The following is a 23,562-nucleotide window of genomic DNA, read 5'->3' on the forward strand; positions in this document are numbered from 1 at the left end:
ATATTTCTTACCACTGAAATTAACTTCACAACTGGTTGGTAAAATGATTACAGCAAATAAATAGGGCACAAAACACTCTGAAGTGTGACTGCAGTTTGCCATGACATCCCTGGAAGCAAGGCAAGAGCTCTGGATCCCAGCCCAGCAGCAGTGGCTGTGCTCTCCCACACCAGGCATTCATTCCCACTGGCTCACCGGTTCCCATCTCCTCCACAAAACCAAAGTGCCCCCAAAAAATGAAAACTACCACACAGAGCCATCATCTCCTGGTATCAGGACCTTTCACGTTGGCAGAAGAAAGCCTCTAACCCCAAGTGCTGCCATCACCTTTCACCAGCGAGGATCCTGCCAGGTATCAGGAGTGCACAGCCAGGACTGGAGACACAACAACCTTTGGCACACAGGCAGCAGCCAAGCACAGAAAGCCCCTTTCCAACCCCAGCAGGCTGTGCTGGATGGCCAAGCAGAGTGTGTTGCAGTCTCAAAGTAACTTTTTAGCTCTTGCAGCAAAGTTAATTTTTAAGAAGATGGCACGTACAACAGCTCTGGGGCACCGTGTCCACTTTCTAAGATCCTGAAATCAATCTGAACTATTAAATTCTTCTTCTAATCCTAGTTAAAGTAGGTTTTCACAGTTCCAATTTTAGACTTCAAGTTCTATTTACAGGGCAGAAAATCCCAGATAGTGACACTAATCAAGTTTTACTTAGCTTGGCATATTAAAGAACTAACTATTCTCATGATATGCCAGAACATCTCAGATGCTAACAGATTTTAATTTATCATCTAAACCAAGCTGATCACAGCACAGTGTGTGTGATGTTTTAATAATTTGTGCTGTATTTAACACATCACTCCAAGAAAAAAATCCCACACAGTTCTGGTCTCACTAGCTGATGGCCTGGAGCACAGCAAAGGCCTCACAAGGAGAAAAAATGTGTATCACAAGTTGTACAGAAAAACTCAGCTTTTACAATAAAACTTTCCAGCTGTGGAACTGACCAAAATTCTGCCTTCACTTAAAAGAAAATGTGAAACCGTGAGCATGGAAACAGCAAACCAAGTTTTGGACATAAAGCTGAGAGCATGGCTTAGTAAGAACAGTCTCATTTCATTCAAATCCTGACCTAAAGTAGGGAATTAATCCTCAGTCCTGCAGGGGTGAAGGACCATCAGTAACACAGATGGCACCCAGGATCTCATGGGATCAGGAAAGTACAAAAATGAAATTCTTACAAAGTACAGAATAAATTCTCCTTACTGTCTGCTTCATCCTGGGAAGCAAGAGCACAGCACACCCTGAGCTCATCCCTACACAGCCACAGATATCCACTCACTTTTGAAAGAAATGATAAAGAGATATTCTGAGTTTCAAGTGGTAATTAGGAGTATAAAGTACATTTGCCTAAGAAAACAGACAAATGTGTTGTGAACAGAGGCAGAGAGATGAGCTGAGGACACAATATTAGCAAGCTGCCCTTTTCCAGCATCCCAAGAATTTTGAAAGCAACACTCCATGCCAAAGAAAACGTGCAGAAACCTATAAGCAAAAGAAAACTAGAGCTCCTGAAAGAGGCAGGGCAGAGCTGGAAGAAAGGAAGGGAGGATAAACCAGTGCACTCAACTGTATTTTTTAAATTCACGAAACACTTGCACTCACCTAAAAGAAACTAAGGTTACAATTGTGTAAACAACTCAGCACAGAAGTCTCTCCACAGAAAATCAATTGCAAGACTACTGGTTCCTTGTTTTTAAATGTTTAATATCATCCCATCCCCACAATTAATATCAGAAAAGCAACTATGCTCATACCAGACATACCAAACCAAAGCTGAGTTCTATCAATATTAACACACACAGATCTGCAACAAAAACCAGATATGTAGTTCACTGACAAAATTAACATTCTCGTGTTTCAGATCCCAGACAAAGGGTACATTTTATTTATGGATGAAAATGAAGCAAACATCTTTAAGTGACAACATGATACAAATTTACTTTGACGTGAACATGCAATAAAACGTGTAAACACCCAATAAAAATAAAATGAAAAATAATTACAGACAAGACACAAATATAAATTTTATTGAGCTACTGTGACAACACTTGTGTATCACATCAACGAAATAACAAGAAAATGAATGGATTAGAAACATGAGATAAAGGCAAAGACAAGAGGAGTTAGGACCTAGCCCTGCACTAGGATGGAGAGATTCATCTTTGCTCACACCTTAACCCTGGGCTGGGCTAGAAAGGGCAGCTCCTTCAGCCAAGTTCAGTCAGAAACTCTGCTAAAAATTCAGCAGACGCAGCAATGCTCGCTGGGTGTTTTGCTATTCAGGGATAAAGTTTATCCACCTTTGCCAAGCTCAGGGAGCCCCAGCATGGGGCAGGACATGAGCAGGAGATGGATATTCCTGATGGCACAAGCAGCACAGATAAAGCAAAGCTCCAACCCCACTGACAGCCCAGGCAGGCTGCTGATACACTACAAAGCCTGGGTAATTTGGATAAAAGAGAAAAGTTGATGTGAGAAAAAGTTTCAGGCTACCCCATGCTATGTCTTTGGTGAATAATGAATTTCAGCCTTCAAGTACAGGTCCAGCACTTCTAAGAACTGCTCTGCACATCTCCTCTCCCTCCTCCCTTTGACCATCCAGGGGGCTCAAAGGCTCCCAGTTCCTGTCCTTAAAACCACCAGAGCGGGCTGGGGATGGAAGATCCTCCTTGGCCCTGGCTGCCAGAGCCTGGCCTGTCCTGCTGGAACAGGGAGCTGTTTCAAACCTTGGGTTGAAATGATGCAACCACAAACTGCTGAATTTTTAATTCAACATTCATATCGCTGGCTGCCTATAATGTAAATTTTAAACAGCCTTCAGTATACTGAGAAATCTGAAGGGAAACTTGATAAATTGTACATTACACCAAACAACAGGGAGGTATGTTTTAAACTAAGAGCGTGTCTATGTATGAGTAACTCTAGATTACAACTTTATAACCAAGGGCAAGAAACATTTTTTCCAGTGATTTAGTACCAATCATTCTCAATATTCTTTTAGGACAGCCAACAATTCAGTTCTTTTTTCACATTCATTTCTGTAGAAATTGTTTTCAGCAACAGCCTGAAAATCACCTACAAATCAGCACGTTCTCCGACTGAATAATTTAAAATATTGAGAACAAAGGTGCAGAAAATGTAACCACTGAGTCTTGTTTATCCACAAGAGAGAATTAAGTAGCAGCAAAACCCAACAGTAACTGCTAACTCACAATCTTGTATCTTAAAGAGGGGCCGGGAGCATTATCAGTGTTTCCCAGATGGAGAAGTAAACCAGTGGAGGCAAGGGACATGTTCAGGGGCTGGAGCCAGGAGTGGGGATGGGGCAGCTCCTGACAGTGAGACTGCAACTCCCAACTCACTTGAGAGTCACTGCCACCTCCTGACTGTGCTCACACTGGATCTGAAGCACTTCAAGGCTCTGGGTGTCAGCACCAGTCCCACTCAGCACATACAGATATTTCTGATGGGCTGATACATTCCAGCTTCAGCTCACCCTTGGTAAGAGAATTTTTTCCTTTTCTTCACAATATTGGTTCAGCAACACCATGAAACCACAAACACCTAGCAGAGACACCAGCAAGAGCAGAAGGAACAAGACTTAACCCATCAAACTTTCACTGCATCTCATCATCTGCAACGCTCCCTTTTGGCTTTGCAGTTTTGGTTCTACAGGAATAAGCCAGGGCTTTTCCACTCAAACATACAAGTTTTTGCCATCTAAGATATACATAGTCTGAATCCTCATTTTAAAAAAGGGGGAACAAAAAAAGTCAGAAGCTATGAAATTCCCTGGGGTTTTTGCCCCCTCCTTTATTTTTCAGTAAGAACACTGAGAATGCTTCTCCTGTTTATAATACCTAAAAATACCATGCAGGTGGATAGAAAGCTACCAGGAAACACAAACCCTGATTGTCACAGGGCAACACTAAAAACCTGCCAGTGCACTCTGAAGCCACACCATGGACAAATTTTCCCAGGATGTTCCCACAAGGACAGCCCAGAGGCAAACCCCAGGTGATCCTTTCATAAGGTGAGCAAGTGCAGGTGAGCTGGATTTGGTGGCAATGGATGCTTTGGGAGACCCAGCACAGTGCCCTGTGCACTGCCCAATATTCATATAAAGGCTAAAATAAGCTGTCTTCTCCCAGCTGTACTGCAAGAAGTTTCATTTCCAAGTCCTGGGTTTATGCTCACTCCTTACCTCCTTCCTTTCTTCACCACTTCCCTCTATCCCCTCCACTCCTTTAAGCAGTGTCACTTCCCCCACACCACTTGTTTATTATTTTTACTTCCCTCTAACATTGCTGCCCTCAGCTTGTCACACGTGAGCCACAGACAGAAGCCAGCATTTCTCAGCAGGGAAAGACCTCAGCAATGTGTCAGAACTGATCCTGCACACACCCTCCCCAAGCCCATAAAAGCAATCCCACGGTGACGTACAGAGCAGCAGCACTGGACCATTCCACCTCCACAGCTCAAGGGATGGCATAAAATGTTTGCAGGAATCAGATCATGATTTGGTCTCACCTGAATACACATGAGCAGTGCACACCTGGGCTCACCTACACAAAATCACTGCATTCAGCAAGAGGAATGGTCACGTTCCTATGGAATTTGTGCAGCCTTTTACCCATACTTTAGCCTGAATTTTCATATCATTCACAGAAAGCTTGTGCTGGCACTCCAGATGCTGCAGTTTCTAGGCTTGCTCATTCACTAAGGTACATTTCCACACAAAAGAGCAGAACCACAGGATCTGCTCAGCTCTGATGTATGAACTCCTGTGAAAAGCCTCCGAGACAGCCATGGCCTACATCCGTACGTGCCTCAAAGTGCTCACAACCAGAGACACAAAGATGTGGGGGAATTCAAAACATCTAAACACAGCAGCTTAAAATACTTCTGTGCATCTGCTTTTGAGCCTTTCAAAAATGAGTAATCTTCACCTCTGCCTTCCCAGAGCAGATCACTGGGGTCCCTGAGCAGGAGGAGGAGGAGGATGAGCACCACCCCAGTGCCCTCCCTGCTCCCTGGGAAAGGCAGCACAGCTCCAGCCCCCCAGAAACTTCCTTATTACCCAACTGCCAACAAAGGAATCGAATTATTGCAAGGCAAGGGGGCAGGTGAATTGCCAGGGAGGCAAAAAGCTGCTAGACATGAGTGTGCCAGGCTCCAGCTTCAAAGCCCTGCCTGCTGTAACACACACGGGAGCTGTCGGGCACCTCCCAGCTTTAGCACCTTCATACCAAAAATTACCTTTATTAAGGGTAAATGTTTAACTCTAAGTCACAGGAGAGACCAAATAACAGTGCACTAAGAACTGCAGAGTCTTGCTAGAGACAGAACAGAAGCACAACCAGGGTACAGTGGTGGATCTACTGCAAATTCCTTACTGCCTAGTGCTTTCTTGGAAATCTGAGTGCTGTTGGACAGCAGTGGAGACCTTTGTTATATCCAACAACCTACACCCAACTGTGTTTAATCTTTTATAAAAACTTAACATCCAACAATCTGTCTGCATTCCACGTTCTTCACAATCCAACCAGTGCAATAGCCTGCATTTTCTTCATTGTAACTGCCAATAAAGGCAGAAATCACGGATTTGCCTTGTCAAACCAGAGACAACAAAAACAAGCTGAGAACATATGTCACAAAATGAGTAGGATTTATCTTATGTTCACTAATTTAAGGACCCTGTTTCTGACTGTGAGGTCCAAGTTTCTCCCACCTTTCCTGGTACATTCAACTCCATGTGTGAGCACTCCAGTTACAAGTCTCTTCACCCCACACTCCTTGTTTTCTGCAAACAATCCCATTTCAGCTTTCCCCCTCTCATCCTCACACCTTTCTCCCCACTCCCCCATTCCAGCACAGTGGACCATTGTCACTATATTCCCAATACAGAAAACATTGTATTTTCAAGGCCTTCCCACAAAAGATATGGGAAAGAACCAAGCACATGTGCAGGAAAAACCTGGATGCACAAGATGGGAATTTACCACCCTGCTTACATAGAAACACTAAAGCCAGTGCCCACTGCCTGCTTGGTGCCTTAAAAAATACCATCCACATATGTGTCTGTTCTCTGCCCAATAAATAAACTGCCTTTATTCTCAGCTCAGTGTGATCAAACTGAAACTCTGGATTATGCATTTTTCTACATCCACTTTTTGCATTACAAATGAGCTTGCAAATAAAGAATAACTGTTCACTGGAATTTTAGACTGTGTGTAATTTCTTCTCTAGCAAATGTTTCACCCATTACTTATTTGGTATTGTTATACACAGCCAACCAGAGTGATTTTTCTTCAGAAAACTCTCAACCATTACCATATCCCAAATCCTCCCTACTGCACTGCTCAATACATCATCCAATTAACCACAAACTTGGCATTAGAGCAGAGTGACCGAAGCACACACTGACTCTGCCACGTTTCTGATGGGCATAATTTCATTGCAGGAACATAACAAGGGATAGAAAAGCTCTCAGAGATTTATTCCCTAGGAATAAACAGAACTCAAGGAATCCTGTGAAAGACAAGTTCCTGTGCCAGAAGTACATCAAGGGCGCTTCTTCTGGTACGTCACGTGTGGTGGGTGTTCAGGGACATCACCCTGACCACCAGAAGCTGCCAAAGCTTTCCAGCTGCAGGGGAGCAGTGATTGCTCTCCGAGTATCTTGGCAGCAGTGCCCTGGCTTTGCCATCCCTCCCTTCTCTGTACTGCATCTTCCTGCAGGAACACCCAGCTGCTTCCACCACACCTCTCCCAGCAGGTGAGGGGAGCAGAAACGTGGGTACAGCAGCTGGAGACTTTTCTCCACATGCACATTCAGCTACCACTATAAAGAGAAAAGCACTGACTACTTTTAAGACAGAAACATTTCTACAATGACCTGCACAGATACACAAAATTAAACACTCAGACCTGATCATTAATTCCGCTTCTGATGAAGCATACCAACTCCTTCGGAGATCAGCTTGTGCTCTGGTACCATCAGACCCAACTAAAAGATGCCAACAACTCCACCTGTTTCTAATTCAGTAACAGAAGTACTTCAGTACTTTAAAGCTATTTCAGTATTTTAAAGCTATTCATTACAACTTAGTTTTTTCCGATTTTGTTACAGATTTTGTACGATCAATAGTCTACCTTAAATAATTAGTCACAGCCTGCAAAGAACTAATATTCCATCCTTACTTTAATCATATATGATGCAATACCAGGATGAGATTTAAAAAAACAAACACATTAGCAAGATTTGCCTTTAGATTTTCACTCCCCAGCTTGATGGTAATGAGTTCTGCTGTTCTGCTCAAAAGCAATAAGAAACTGTGCTTTTTACCAAAATGTGAGCCTGTCCTAAAAAGCTGCAATGACATTTTGACAACTTGTGTTTATTGTCAAAATAACTACAGATAGTTTAAGTTTCCAAAGGATATTTACTTCTTCCATTTGTCTTCAGATCAACTCAGAGCTGTGGCTGAAGCTAGACTTACTCCTGCTGGTCAGAGACCAGCTGCCTCCTGTGATATTGATATATACACACACATATTCAGAAATATTAAGCAAGCTGTCAAGGAGAGCTGCATGCTGTGCCCACAGGAACAGGACGCTCCTTTTCCTGTTCTCCAGCAAAAGGTTGTTTTCAGAGTGAAGGTGATGGTGACACCAAAAACTACAAACAAGCCAGGACCACGGAACAGCAGGTTACCTTCACGCTGCTGATCTGATTCCAATCACACAGCTGCTTCCAAACGGGACGGGCAGCTTGAACTGGAGGGCAGCAGCATTTCTGCAGTGATCTCACCTGCATTTACTGCCACAGTGCTCGCAGTTTGCCAGGGTCTGTTTTCTCTGAGCACTGCAACTCCCTCCCCATCAAACACAGGGCCATCCACCACCACATGGCAAAGTGAAACAGCAATGCCATGCCCATTCCACAGTTTCTTTAGGAATCATGGCAGCCTTTACTATAGAAAAGGGTTAATGCTCAGCTGCGTGCCTCACAGGTACAGTCTCCAGTGAAGAGCCCTGTTTGATACCTGTAGGAAGCTGCCATTTTTGCATCTCATATTCCATTTGTGAACAGACCTTTTTGTTCTTTAATCCAAGTTCTGAATTATTTAATCCCATCTCCAACACTTGAAACATCTTTCCCTATAAACAAGGAGTTATTTAGTGAAAGGAAATAAATAATTTAAAAAGTCAGACCCTAAAGTGTTCCTGGCTCTGTTTTTAATTAATATTGATACAATCTGGAGAAACCTGCTGCTTAATATTACAAGGCAGGTCGAAGCTCATCAACAGTTAAACGTCTCCTTCTAACAGAAGGTGGAAGAGGAAGTTGGGAGCAGCTGGGTACGCAGCGCTGGCTGCCAGCGATCCGGGACTGCCCAGTCCCAGCTCCCCACAACTTTCTCATGCACAGAGAGCTTCAAAGCCCTCACACCCTGAGCCACACGAGCTGGAGCTCACAGGGCTCAGGTGGAATTGTGTTAAGCATAAATCCTCCAGGCTTCCGTGCTGGAACAGAGCGTACACGGAAGTATTTTTATTTTCTACGATTCCACGCTCGAAATACGTCAGTGCAAGTGAAGGACGGGGACGGAGGGAGGCATGGACAGTTCTGTGGCACTGAACTTCATCCCCAGGAATGATAGTTTTTATAGCACATTGCTTCATCTGCAAGTAGGAGTAAATATTACACTACCTCTTGGTGCAGATGGGTGGGTAAAAAAACATAAAAAGCTAATTTGAAACAAATTAACTATTCTGCTCCCTCCCTGCCCGCTCACTCCGGGGCTCTCTGCAGAGTGGATGCAAAGTTAACAAACTCCGTGCTGCTCACAGCCCGCCTGGTGAACCTGCCAACAGGTGAACAGCCTCAATCCGCAGCGCGGATAAATAATCAGCACTCCTCAAAAGCAGGTAATGAATATTGTTCAAACAACTCTAAGCTGGCGTTACCAGAATGCTTCAAAGGAGAAGCTACAAGCTGTTCAAGTCAGACTGTCACATTTAGTCTGCAAAAACGAGATTAAGGTTTGTGCAGTGATACTCCACAACAGGTTTTACAGTATGCACAGAAATTAAATTATGATAAAAGTGAGCTATTTTTTACTAAAAACAGAAGAGAACAATCTATCAAAATGCCATTTGGCTGTGTTCATTACATTTTAGAATTTCATTTACATGATAGATACTTTAGCATAATATGTTTTAATCAATAAGCATTTCTGAAGGCTTTATTTTTATAGGCAATATTTAGAGTTGTTCACCGTTAAATGCAATGCCACGGCAGCGACGTTCGGAGCGTTTATTTTCCTATGCTAAGCAAGTGCAGCCACACGTACACAGAGGCAAAAGCAAAAGTCCACAATTAGAGATGTCAGACCTTGTTTAACTACATCTTAATTTAATCCGTTTTATTTTATACAATTCTACATCTGGATCTCATTTTCTGTATTCCTGTAGGTATTCCGGGTCACTATTAAGAACCCTTTCAAGTTAGCAAAGTTCAGCCAAGTCTACCTTAATCCAAAACCTTTAAAAGAAACAATAAAACGCGAAAGGGGGGTGGAAGGCGACAGAGAAACCTAAACCAAAACGCTATTTTACCCCACCTCCTAAAGCACCTGAAAGTCGGAAGGGACCGGCCTCTCAGCACAGATCCCACGCAGCACTTCCCGTTTCGGGGGCTGCTGGGCTGCGAGGCTGAGCATCGCTCCCGCACGCCCGGCCAGGGGAAGGGAGGGCGGCAGCAGCGGCTCCCGCAGCCGGCCCCCGGCAGCATCCCCTCACCTGCAGCGGGAGTGCGGCTCTGCCCAGCATCAGCGCACCATCCCTCCGCCTGCCGCAGCCTCCGGCCCGCTCCACCGCCGCCTCCACGGGGGCCAGGGTGGGCAGCCGCCGGCTTTCGAGCCAATTTATTTAAACGGGAGGCAGCGGCGGGTTTGGAGAGGCAGGGCAGCGCCTTCCTGCGCCAATCAACTGGGAGACACGCGTGTTGCAATCCCATTCACGGCGGGAGCAGCACCGATAGAGCGGCTGACAACCCCCCCGGCCCGCCCCGGCCTTATCTGTAGCCCGGCAACTCAATTAAACCGTGGGGCCGCAGCTCCCCCCGGGGCCGCTCCCCCGGGGCAGGGGGAGCGACACCGCTCTGCGAGGACTTTTCCCTCGCAGGAAACGGCACTTGTGGGCTCTCCCGAGCCAGCACAGTAAAGCATCAATATTCCGCTCGTCTGTCAGATCCTGGACAGCAGGAGAGGCTGGAGAGCCCGTGAATTATGTAACGTGCCCTCCCGCCGCCGCGGGGAGATGCGCCGCGATGCCCCCCCCGCCGGCCGGGACCTCCCCGCGCCCTCCCCGCACTGCCCCGCCGAGCCCCCCTCTCCGCGCACCGGGCGCTCGCCCCTTCCCACCCCGCGGGACCCTCCGCCGCTCCCTCCCTCGCTGCCGCCGGGCCCCCCCGCGCCCCCTCCCCTCGCGGTGCCCGCGGCGGTCGCAGGGCGGCGGCCGGAGCCCCGCGCCCGGCGGAGCGGAGCAGAGCGGAGCGGAGCGAGGGCCGGCACCCCGCGGCGGCGGCGGGGAGCGCCCGCCCGCCCGGCCGGCACCACAGCGCCCCCAGCCCCCGCCGCTCCGCGCCTGCACCGCCAGCCCGCCCGGCGCCCCCACACAAAGTCCCAGCACTCGGTAAACTTTCCCCGGCTCCCGGCGGAGGAAAAGCGGCGGGGACGCGGCGGCGGGAAGGGGGCAGGCGGCGGGGAGGGAGAGGGAGGAGGCGGGCGGGGGATGAGCGGCGGCCGCCGGGAGTCCCGCCGCGCCCGCCGCCCCGCACGGCCCCGCCGCCGGGGGGGAGCGCGGAGCGGGGAAAGAGCAGCCCGGGACGGAGCGGGCGAAGCGGCGGCAGCCCCGGCAGCGGCGGCTCCGGCGCCATCTTGGGCTGATCGATGAATTGAACAAAGAGGATCAATTTCCGATGGGGCCGGTGATCGATGGCGGGGGGGGCGGAGGGAGCGGAGCGCCGCGGCCGGGCGGAGCGGGGGGTTCCCTTTAGGCGGCGCGGGCCGGCAGCGGGAGGAGGAGGGGGAGGCCGGGCCCGAGGGAAGGCGGAGAAGGGAGGGAGGGGGGGGTCCGGCGGCGCGGCCCGGCCGGTGCGGCGAGCGGGGGAGCCTGACCTGCAGCTGCTGTAAATCAAAGCGCTTCCAATATTGAAACATCGATCCCACATTGGCCGCCATCTTGAGACATATTGAGACAGAGTGAGCGGCTGATAGAGAGAGAGGGGCTGGAGTTCAGGAGCCGGGAGGGAGGGGGAGGGAGGGAGGGAGGGAGAGAGGGAGGGAGCCGGCGGGAGGGGGGAGGAGGGGCGGGGGGGCAAGGGGGAGGGAGGCGGGCAGGGAGCGCCCAAATCCCGGCCTGGAGCCCGCCCGGAACACGGACTCAGCCCGCGCGCTCCCGGTGGGGGGGGGGGGGGGGTAGCGGCGCCGCGCCCGCGCGCTCACGGCGACCCCGCACCCCCGGGCCGCGCCCGCGGGGACGCGCGCCAGGAGGGGACGCGGGACACGCGGGGGGGCGCGGGGACAGGAGCGCGCCGAGCGGGGCCGCGCCGTGCGGGGGGATGCGGGGACAGCCGCGCCGTGCGGGGGGACGCGGGGACAGCGGCGCGGGGTCACGGCTCGGGCGGGATGCGGGCACGGGCGGGATGCGGGGCGCTGCGGGAAGGGCGCGGAGCGCCCGCGGGCGCGGTGCGGGTTCATGGCAGCGCATCGCCCGGCAAATGGTGCCCGGAGCGGCGGCGGCGGGGGGGGGAACCCGCTCGGGGCTAAAATTAGCCAAGTGCTGCGAGTTTAGGGGAAACAACAATGAAAAAGTGTACGGAGGGCAGCGGGCTCCCGGTGTCCGGGGCGGTCCGGGAGCGCCTGGAACGGGATTTCTGCAGCGCGGACAGGCGCTCCTGCCGGGGCCGGTGCCGAGGGGAGACGGATCGCACGGAGCTTGGAAAATCAGATCCCAGCCCCGCGCAGGATATCCATAGAAACGGAGATTAAAAGGATGAAATAACTTATTTTGTTCTAAACAATAATGTTGCTATAAATACGAACGTTTTCCTTGTTCCCTTCCTGAAAAGCACAGAACATTTTAGCAGGCTCATCTCTTAAGAAAACAAACCAGCCTGCAGATCCCTTGCCCCCCTCGAAAGCATTCCCTGTTTTTACTGGGAGATGGGCAGAGCCACGCTCTGTACCTGTCCCCTCTGCAATCAATAAGCCGCGCGGTAATTTTCCAAATACAGCTACTTTCGCTGTTTTGCACTTCATCCGTAAAAGGAAAATATCTCTTCCCCCCCCAAGTGAGCGATTGTAGATTTTTTCTCAAATTGTATTTGATCACCGAGTGAATTTAGTGCTCGCTCAAGTCCGTGGGCTGACTGCTTGGAAATGGCTCTGCCTGTCTTTGGAGAAGTTACGGCAGAGACAGCGGCAGAGCAATTGCCACAGATTATTTCCCAATCTGCTGCCGGCCTCCTTTGCAAGAGCACCATCATTTCAGCCTCCATTTCCACTTTTTGCTGAGGCTGCTGCTTACAAAGATACTAATTGCGATGGCGGGTTTTATGTTAATGGGTTCCACGTAATGATCAGCCCGACGACTGCAGACCTTCAGATTGTTGGTTGGCTGTGCTGGGAATAGAACTAATGGCATTTGGTTATGAAAATGTCAGACCTCTGCGTGGTGATCTAAACTGGGGGCCCAATGAGACCGAAATCCAAGAGCCTCCAGCCGTGGGGCTGCACCCAGGGATGCCCTTGGAGAAGGAAACTCCTTCTCCCCCCACAAGTGCCATGCTTTGAGGGAGGGCAGCTCCTTGCTGGGATGATGCTGGAGGGGCTGGGGAGCCCGGCTGGGGTCCCCCCTGCTCCGGGGAGAGGGTGTGGGGTGCTCGGAGTGACAGCCGGGGACGGAGCAGGGATGGAGCTGCGCGAGCCTCCGAATTCTGACTAACGCCGTAACCGGTTTGGTAGCTCTAAAATAGGATTTTAATCCTGGGAAGCATCATTTCACATTCCAGTGATCTAATCAAAATCCTTTCCTCTAATCTCTCCATGGTCCCCCCTTTCTAGATGAAAGAGGCTGGAGTTCCTGTCTTCACCCTTTCTCCGCTGCCTCCCTGTTCTACCAGTCTGTTCTGTGTCCAGGCAACTGCAAAAAGACATTTCAAAGGCTCCTGCCGTGCCATGTAGATGTTTTCTCTTGTTAGTTTGGACTGCAGGTGTGTAAGCCTCAAGGATGAAGTATCGTGGTGCTGTTTTAGGTTCGGGGCACACAGTCATGGCACAATAAATCACATAGGAACGCTCCGCTTTGAACGCGCGCACAGAAAAGGGAAGAGAAAAAAGCATCTGACCTGAATCATTTTCTGGAAACACATCTGGTTAAAATCCAAAGTTTTAAATTGAGTAATATTTTAAAATACATTTGGTGGGTATTAAATTACAGTGTTATATCTGGTAATATTTACGATACTAATGTGTTAAGCGGAGGTTTATATCTGTCAAGAAATATGAATGATTGTCATATGGGGTAACAAATGAATCCTGATATAAATAACATTTTATGATATTTTTAACATTATTGTAGTCTTTTTTTTGCAGAAGTTACATTATTGCCAATTTGAAATAAAAGCTCTGTGGCTACATACCAAAGCTTTTAGCTATGTAATTTTGCACAAGTATAAAGCAGTACGGCTGATTTGGGGAATTACTGAGAAACCTTAACTCTGCTGGAAGACAAACGCTGAGCACCTATAATTCCTATTGTCTTCCATGCAGGATCAAGTCCCTCGTTTGCCATTTTGTGTGGCAGCAAGCCCAAGGAAATCTCGCTTGACAGCTCTGTTTTCTCAAAGTGCTGCATTTCTTCAGGCTGGATTCTGCAAAGATCCTGCAGGCTACAGAGCTCCTTGGAGCAAGCGATAATGTGCTTTGTGTTCCTGCTGAAATGTACCTGTGTGCAACGAGAGGGAGCTTGGAAAACTGGGTGCACCATGGCTAGGAGATGGTTAGAATAAAGTTTTCTTGGGTTATTATGTTTTGAGGAATCATTCTCATCTGTTTGTTTGAGGAAGGTTTTTCTAAAGTTAGATTTGATCTGTGTAAATGCTAACTTCTTTCAACGGGCACTAATAGAGTACTGAAAAAGGAAGCACAGTGGATTTGGAGTTTAAATCTCAAATGATGGCAGCAACTAGTCATGCTCAATACATCCAAAATATTTGTAAAAATATTGTACAAATTTCTTTTTAGGAATTGGATGAAAATCACACTGAAACTTGTTACCTATTAATGTCTTAAGATCTCACTGATACATCTCTTTAATGAACATATTTGCACTTTGGGCCATCACAGAAAATTGTTATTCTTCATGTCATCATCTGGAATACTGAAAAAAGGTGGATCTTTATTCCAAAGGTCCCAAAGTGGTTGGGAGCAGCTCTTAGCACGCTGCTCCCCTGAGCATCAGTCTGCATTCATGAGGATATTTTGGACAATGAGTCAAGTTCTGATCACTGGACTTAGGCTTCTCTTTGCTTTAATGAACCTGACTGTCTTTCTTGGCCAGAACACTGAAAGATGAGGGGCTGCTTCTCCCAGCACCTGTAAATTTTGGGTCCCTTCTCCAAGGATTCTTGTGGTTTTTTTCTTCTCATTTTCATGTAAACTGACTCCCAAATTTCTATCAATTCCCCTAAAAGAGTTCCTCCAGAGCCTTCTCTGTCTGCTCCTTGTCCAGCCCCTTCCCTCCTCACTTCATGCCTCTCATCTTTGCATTTTCTTCAGCTGATTCTTGTCCCTCGCTGCCTGTGCCTGCTGGAGAGGAGCTCCTCATTCCAAAATCCCAACCCTCTCCACTGTGGAAGTGCCCTTCTGTCCACCTTAAACTGGATTTGAGGTATCCTTTACTGCTCTGTCCATTGCACAGTGACATTCCACAGGGACAGCAGGGAACGAGACAGCCAAACAGATAATTTATGTTCCTGGGAGATTTAGTCCAAATTAAGATCAAAACTCATATATGTCTTCCAAATTACAGATATTTTTTTCCCAATTATTGTCAATGACTCTAATTCTGCTTGATTTATATCTCTGGTGGTAGCCAGAGGTTTTGCAGCACATAAATTGCCTGAGGCTTTGGCCAGTGATGTGGACACTGTGACATGGAGAAGCTCAGGAAAGCCCCTGAGCAGAAAATGGTTGGAAACAGGGAAAATAGCAGGGAGAAGTATCCCCCATGCCTGCACATGATTACCTAGCTGTCCAGCTGTGGTCACTCATCTGGATGGACCCTTGTTTTCTCAACCAACATGGCAATTCCCACATTCTTCAGCAAAGTGGGAAAGTTTCAGCAGAAATCATGTAGATGGCAGCACACATGATGGCAAGCACAAAATCCTATGATTTCTGTTATCCTGTGAGCACTGCACAGGCACAGATACACTCTGGCAGGTGGAAGAGAAGAAAGCAATTCTCAGAGAGGGCAGGGAAAGCAGCCACAGTTAAAAGCAGAGTAAATTTGCGTGGTGTGGTTACTTGCTGGTTAACTCTGAAGAGATTTATAAGGATCCAGCATAACCCACAACAGATCTTCCATGAGGATTTGTGGATTAACCCACACCAACACAAGCATGGGGTGGCACTGCAGTGGTGTCTCTGCCATGTGCAGAAGGAGTTACTGAAGACCCCAAAAGAGTTCCCACAACTCTTCTCTCAAACAGCTGCTTTTCTCACCAAATGTTCCATCCAGATGCATGGTCGTGTTTTGGCCAATGTCTGGAAGAGCAGAAAGAATTAGAGGAGGAAAGGATCTATTGGGTTATGCATCCCCTGGAGCTGGAGTGAGTAAATTTGATACTGAATTTCTCTCAGGGTATGTTTCACTCCAGTTTTAATTTGTCAGCACTGTCCTTGCCTTCTCATCCTATATCCCATGCACAGGATGGTACCAGAGCCAGGATTTTGTTGGATGGGAGGCACATCAAGTCCTTCTCTGGCCTCATGCTCCATGCAGCACTTTTCTCTCTGACTTAGGCTGGTCTCGATTTGGGAATTTATCTTTTCTGCTCTCTAAAGGGGTCAGCAGACAAGTTAGTAGGTTATGTTCCCAGGAAAAAATTCCACCTTTTTTTCTCACTTGAAAACTTGGATGTTTTTTACCTTTTACTGGGTTCTCTTAGAGGTTTGGGGTTTGGGTTTGCTCATCCTTTTTTTGTGAAATTTAACTCTTGCTATTCCTATCATGAACCCTCACCCACTTCATGCAGCCACTTCCTCCCTTCAGGTTCTTGCTCTTCCCCTCTCCCTCCCTGCTCAGGTCCATTTTAGCTCTGCTTTTGCCTCCACTAATTCTGTCCCAGCCAGGTATTTCTCCCAGTTTCTGCTGAATCTTCAGCTCCAGTATTCCACATATTGCTTTAGAATAAGGATCTGAAGCCTTTATTAGTTTAAATGCCTTTTTGGTTCTGAACCTCATCTGGAATTACTCTGTGCCACTGTCCCAGTGGCAGGAGAGCTGGTGTGGTGGCTGTGGCTGGGGACAGGAGCTGAGGCTGGCTGCTGGCACAGGGCTCTTGGTGACATGAAAGGACTCCCTGGATCCTCCCTCAGTTTCTCCATTCTGTACAGCACCAGTGGCCACTGGGAGATCAAAATCTCATGGTGGCTGCTGGGCACTGCACCTCCAGGGCTGCAGGACACAGCAGCAGCAAGGAGGAGAAGGAAGAACAGTACAAATAAAGCAGCTCAGAGGTGCTCCCTCACCTCCAGTTCCCCTTTCCTTCCCTTCCACAGAAGTGGGTGAGTGCAGAGCTGAGCTGCCTTGGCAAAGGAAAGGGAAGGAAGGTTTTTCTTTCACTTTCCAAACACAAACACTTCACGTGGGACGGAAGAAGGGAACATCCCTCTGCTCCTTTCCTCCAGCTGGGCTTTCTGGTCCCATTGTTGCATCCCCTGGTGGGTCCCCCAGGGGCACCTGTGTTGTGATCTGTGGTCTTTTGGTGTCTGAGATGGTTTGTCCTCCAATAATGAGGGTGAGGTTTCATTTGGGGAAGCACATCTTTTCTTAGAAATACAAATACTGTGACTGACTTAGCACAACTGTGATTTTCTGCAAACACAACTGTGTTTGGGGTGGTTGCATGCGAGTGCTGGGGAAGGAGAAACAGTAATTCTGAATTAATGCAGAAAGGGAGAAAATAGACACCCTTAGAGGAAGCCCTGAGTTCACTGCAGCTGCCAGACTGGAAAAAACTGATGCTGTGTCCCAAGGAAACATTTCAGTGTGGAGAACCTAGTGTTTGAAGAGACCATACCTGTGCCTGTGCCTCCCACGAGTGAGCCAAAGTGCTTGGGGTAGCACATCAATCCAGTCTTTCTTTAGTAACATGTATGAAATAAATTGGGTTTTTTCCCCCTGGTGTTGCATCATTTCCTATTTGTTGTCCAGATGGTGACAGATTACCAAACTGGAGAAAAAAAAAAAAAATCCATGTATTATTTTGTATCTAAACATTACCTTCTTCTGTGGAATAAAGAGATCAGTTTTATTCTGGCCATGATTCTCCACATTTATGTGCTGGCCCTTGTCTGCATCTGCTTGGCATTATCCTGGATTGGGGCTTTAACCTGCTATGAATCCAAAGAAATTATATGGAATTGATGGGATCACTGTGAATTTCCAGGGGTGTAGGCTAGTGCAGACCACATCCTATTAATCTTGTTGTGTTCTTTCTGTAAATAACAAGCTGGACTCGGCCCAACAAGAGTAAAACAAATTGGAAGCATTCATAAAGAGAAGTAAATGGCTTTAAGATGTAAGAATAACGTATTGGTGGGCTGTCTCCAAGAATCCAGTTTTTAAAGGTACCAAAGCACACACAAAACTTTAGTTTAATGTGTTCTTAAGTGGCTGCTGTGTGGGGCTGGCTGCTGAAGCAGGGCCGTGGGCATAAGACCTGCTTTCATGAAGGGATTATATAAAAAAGCAAAAACTGCAAGAAGGAGAAAAATGTTCAAGGGCAGCCAACCTGGAGGAAACAAATATAATTTAGTTATGGGAAGTGTTTATAAATGCAGTTTATGAACATGTATGAAGGAGTAATTTTTTACTTTTCAGACTGCAACTGTCACACAGAAAAGAAACAATTGCTTATTTGTCCTTTTCAAGGATTTTTAGAGAATACTTTGCAGTTTGGCTACGTATTTTGACCTGATTATTCCTGTTTAATAGCTTGTTATTCTGTTGATTATTTCAGATTAGCTTTTTGTGTGTGCCCATCTTTATTTGTGATTGATAGGAAAACATTTACGTGGCTTATCTGAAAGTGGAAACTGATTTTAAATTTTGTTCAACCTTTCAGACTTTTACATGCATGGGCTACCAAATTTCATCTATCAGTCTCACTCCTTGGTTCTCTTGCATCATCAGAATAAATGTGCAATGACACAGAATGCCTGGAATTGCAATAATGCAGTGTAACAGAACTGACTATCAAGCTTCATATATAGATTAGATTAATGCATAAATCTAATTTGATATTTTACATTACTGGGCTAATATTTTACAGATGTAATGCCAAGTTGTTAAGTAAATGAAAATCACGGAGAGTCCAATTCTGAAAGGATTACTCAGGCAAAAATCCCTGCAGTCAGAGGGAGTATTGCCTGAACGAAGTCTGCAAAATTAGAACTAGAGCCATATTCCCCAAACAGACAAGTAGATTTATCTGTGAGATCTGCCCAGGAGTTGAATTCTTGTAACAATGAAAGATATATAGGGAAAACGAGCAAGTAGGTAACCTGAAATATAAGGAGAGACTGATAAGATCTGAGCAAGCACTTGTGTGGTTGGTGATGTCAACAGGAGCCCAAGTTGTTTTAATAAACTTGTTCATAGTTGTCCTATAGTGTGTTTTATATACTGAAGTACATAGATCACGTAAGAGTTTAACAAGAAGAGGATTCATATTAAATTTGCACATAAAATACCTCCATGAAATATGTGAAATGCTTTTCTTTTTTATATGATTCCAATAAAACATCGATCATAAAACTCTGCCCTCCTGCTTCTTCACATCCAGTTTCAGCTGTTGCTTTGTGTTTAGAGTTGGAACTCATGACACTTGGCAGATACAATTGTGGGGCACTTCTAATTGGTGAAGAAAGACCCTGGCTCTGCTTGCTCGCTCGGGGGGTATAAATCAGGAGGAACCCCACCAGAGCTGGTGAAATGTTGCATCTCTGCAAGAGGCTGTTGGGCCAAGTGATAGAAATGCAGCTCCTGTGGAACGTGCAGTCGTGTGGCTGTTCACAGCTGCTCAGGATTTGCCCCACTTGGCTGGGATGGAGCAAAGCCAGGGATGATTCCTGCCCTTCACTGTGAGTTTTGCTCAGTGTTTTGCACTGTAAATTCTCCTGACTCTGGCTGCCAAGCTCAGCTCCCTCCTTCACAGTTTCATACTCTGAGTGTGAACTGATACTGGTGGAAATCCAAGGGTAAAAAAGTGGTGAGTACAAAGCACAAATCTGTAGCCTGGATCTGAGAGGAACAGCTTGACCACAGAGGAAGTTATTTGCACAAAAAGTATTCAAACAGATACGCACGGTTTACATGTGTTTAGTAAATCTTGTCTGAAAACTAGAACCAGCTGTATGGTGTGTGGAGGCCCCGATCCCAGCCCCTCCTGAGCACTGTTTTATACATGTGGATGATACATTTCCACTCACTTTTTCCATCTTTTAATTTGGGGGCTGTTGGGGACTGAAACAGGAGGAGAGCGATTTCCATCGGTCTGCAGTGCTTGTGAGCATCCTCAGTTCACAGCCCTGCCTGGGGACACATTCCCAACCCAATCCAACCCCTTCCATCCTTCCATCCTTCCCTCCACCTGCAGCCAGCAGCACAGGTAGGGCACAGACCCCCGTGGTGGCTCAGGGGCACAAAAGGAGCTTTTCATGCCAGGCTCACCATTATCCCACGGCATTATCCTACGTGACAGCAGCAAAATCGATTGAGCCACTCGGGTTCACTCCTAAGTGAGAGGCAAACCAGGCCTGAAAGCTAAATTTGCATGCCAGATTAAGAAAGTTGTAGATGCAAGCAAGATCTTTTTCCTTTTTTTCCCCTTCTTTGTGTGTGTGTGTGTGTGTGTGTGTGTGTGTCTAACTATGCAACAAATTTTGTAGCTGAATTTACATACTTCTTGATTCATGAAATTATGAGCAGCTGCTATTTTGCTACATTCTTAAATTGAAAAGGCAGCGAAGAAAAGAACAGACACATTAGGCAAACTCCATCTGCCCCTCATGTCTATCACTTCCCTTCACTCTCTCCTTTGCCAAACAGGATACAATGGCATAATCAGATGTCTTGGTTTGCCTGGGAGAGTCCCCAAATTCATATAGCTGTCGTCTAAGACGGGATTTTTGTTTTTCAGACAACTCCTTGACATGGTCTCTTGTTCCCCCCTTGAAATGTGGATAGATATTTACAGAGGAAACAGCAGAGCACAAAAGAGCTACAGGGAGAGAATAACCTTCAAGATGGTTTACAGGCTTCTGGAGGTTCCTGAAAGTTTTCAGACATCATCTTTGGGACCTAAGGGTCACTGAGATTTTTTTATTTTTTTTTTTTCTCTCTCCCATCTTTTTATCCAAATTACACCCTGGAAAGATTTTGGGGTGAGAGGGTAAAATGCAGGATTCATAAAGAGAGCAAATGGGGTTCACTGCTACCTTCTGCCATGAATCTGAACAAATCCAACTCATAGGTAGCTCCATGCTTGGAGAGGGGAGCTTTCCTTGGAGATGAGAACTTCTGTTGTAAAAGTCTTACTTCACACTAAATGCCACATTACAGATCATAACACTACATTTCATCATGATGCAAATGTTTTCATTTTCCAGTTTTGAATTAAAAGACTGGAAGCTCAGAATTTTAGACCCATTTAACACCTGGTTAAACACTTAACAAACTAATAACAGCTGAGTGCATCCCTGTTAAGTGGAGTTTTTTCCTTTTTGTTGCCCCACTTAAGAAACAGTCATTGTCATTCAGTCTCATTAACATAAATAGGTTCCCTAGGAGATGTCCCATTAAAGTGGCCATCCCTATTAAGCATGTCCCAATTAAGTAGTGTTTATTGTATGGCAGGTTCCAGACCTCAAAGCAGAATAATTTTCAGTTCCTAGAGGGAAAAAAAATAAGTCAAAGAAATTACATATTTAAAAAAGGCTTAAATTGATACAAACTGATAAGAGCCCAAAAATGAAAAATGAGGGCTGACACTTCAGCCTTTTGTTTACCCTGTAATGCTGCTTTTCTGGTTTTGAGTTAAGAATGTAGCCTACACCCTAACTATGAATTTCTTGGCTTTGATTTGATTGTGTCATAACTTAATGTTTTATGACTTACAATCACATTAGTCATAGGAGTCACTCAAGTTTAGAGATGATGGAAAAGACATAGGGGATAGACAAATCCATACTGGGGAATAGCCTTGTGACTGGAGCAGTGGGCTGGACCAGCAGAGCCAGGCTCAGTGTCCAGGCCTGTGCCAAACGGTTCTGCCTCACTCACAGCACAACTCCAAGACTGTTCACAGCATTATTTACATACCTGAACAGACATTTAAATATTATTTTGTGTGCTCCTGTGCATACATAATCTATTTTGCTCCTAATCAAGGTGGATTTAAGTCAGGGGCTTATTTAAGGTGTTAAGAGACAAGCTCTGGAAAATCTTCCTGCGTTGGCTGAGGATGATACAACTCAGTGTCTGCTGCCAAGGGCTACCCCTTATCCCCCAAATTATATTAGTGTCAGCCACTTCAGCATAAAATCCAGGTCTTTAGCACAAACCTGCCTTCAAAGAGCTGAAATTACTTGCCTTGATTTTGTCTGAAAGCAGGGGAGAAGCAGGCAGGTATCTCCTGTCTGTGGGAGGTGATCTCCAGAGCAGAGACTGAGCAGAGGAGGAGGAGGAGGAGGAGGAGGAAGAGGATTAATGCCATCTTCAACAACTGAAGGGAGTGCAGCACATTTACACTTTCAGCCAGGGCATTTGCACCTGCAGGAACAAGAAATCCCTCGTGTAGCTTTACCCCAAATTAGACAACCTGTCCTTTCTCTGAAGGAGAAGTTTGTACCTGGGTGGAGTTCAATAAAAAAATAAAAAAAAATATTCATGTTCTAGGGCCACAAACTGAAATATCTTCCTGACAGGACCTCCAGAATTTTCCTCAGTACAGGTAAAAATGGAAATGCAACATTCAGAGCTTGTCAGAAAATAGAATTTTGATGTGTACAGAGAGATGACTTCTCTGCATCACCTTTTTTTTGGTGTTTCAGAGAAACAGACAGTTTGAGTCATGCCAACTTATTTTCTTTATTTAACAGAATCACAGAACCATTTAAGTGGGAAAAGAACTTTGAATCCAGGTGTAAACCCAACAGTGCCAAGCCCACCATTAAACCATGTCCCTAAGCTCCATGCCTGGAAGCTTTCATGCTTCCCTGAAAACCAATGTACATCTGTTAAATACTATTCCTTGGACTCTAAAATTACTTTTTATTTTTTTTTTTAGCAATTATCCCTGGAGTACAGTTTCATATCAAAAGATGTGATTTGCACAATGGTACACAAGTGGTTCACACATTTAATACACAGCCCACACTCTGAAGAACCTTAAGATTCCTTGCATTAAATAAGAGGCAGAGTACTTCAAAATGAGGGTTTGTGAGTAGGTGGTAAACTTTTTTCTGGGTCACTGAGTAGCAACTGGGTGCTTTGAAAGCATCTTGCAGGAGCCAGGTAAGCTGTGGTTGAGCCATGCAGGTGTCCTACTGTGGTCAAATCAGAAAGACTTCTATCCTTAAGGCAGTAAAGCAATTACACCTGGTATCCTCATATCTTACTCGCAGTAAATAGATGTAGAACAATGTGGCTTTGTAGTGCCCAGTAATAATATCAGGAGTTGGCAGCGAGAGGCTGTGAGAGTCTTTGCAGAGTTTGCTGAAACCCTGCATCACTGTGAGCAGGAGAAATGGCTCACAGTGCTCAGGGCTTCATCCCACAACCAAAACACCTGGCCAGGTGTAAGAGTCCAAAGTCTGCATGGCCAGGGTGAGGATCAGCATGGGAAATTCGTGTTTGGCTTGAGGACAGAGCTTGTGATCACAGCTGTACCTGTCTGGAGGGAGTGCAAAGCCAAACCCCAGCTCCAAAGAGCTGCTGCCCTGAAGAGAACTCCAAACCCAGACCTGAGCTTGGTGTTTTGGCTCCCCAATTCACCTGCTCTTTGTTAAACAGAACTAAGCTCCAAGTAGAAGTTGTATTTCTGTATTTCTGGTGTGAGACCATTTGTGTGGGGTTTAGAATTCTCCAGGACTCCCAAAGCAGGAGCCCACAGCAGCAGAGCAAGACTCTGAAGGGTCCTGGTG

General features: G+C 46.5%; 1 protein-coding gene across 6 annotated transcripts in view; it reads right to left on the minus strand.

The window, feature by feature from the left end:
- CUX1 (cut like homeobox 1) overlaps window positions 1-11,384 on the minus strand; it is a 268,976-nt gene extending 257,592 nt beyond the window's left edge. For all 6 annotated transcript variants that reach the window (XM_033077920.2, XM_033077921.1, XM_033077918.1 and 3 more), the window contains exon 1: window positions 11,245-11,384. In XM_033077920.2, the coding sequence (XP_032933811.1) occupies window positions 11,245-11,307 (63 nt within the window). In that variant the 5' untranslated portion in view covers window positions 11,308-11,384. The remainder of the gene's footprint in view (window positions 1-11,244) is intronic.
- Between the last annotated feature and the right edge of the window lie 12,178 nt (window positions 11,385-23,562).

Source organism: Catharus ustulatus, chromosome 22 (assembly GCF_009819885.2).
Source record: "Catharus ustulatus isolate bCatUst1 chromosome 22, bCatUst1.pri.v2, whole genome shotgun sequence".
NCBI lineage: Eukaryota > Metazoa > Chordata > Aves > Passeriformes > Turdidae > Catharus > Catharus ustulatus.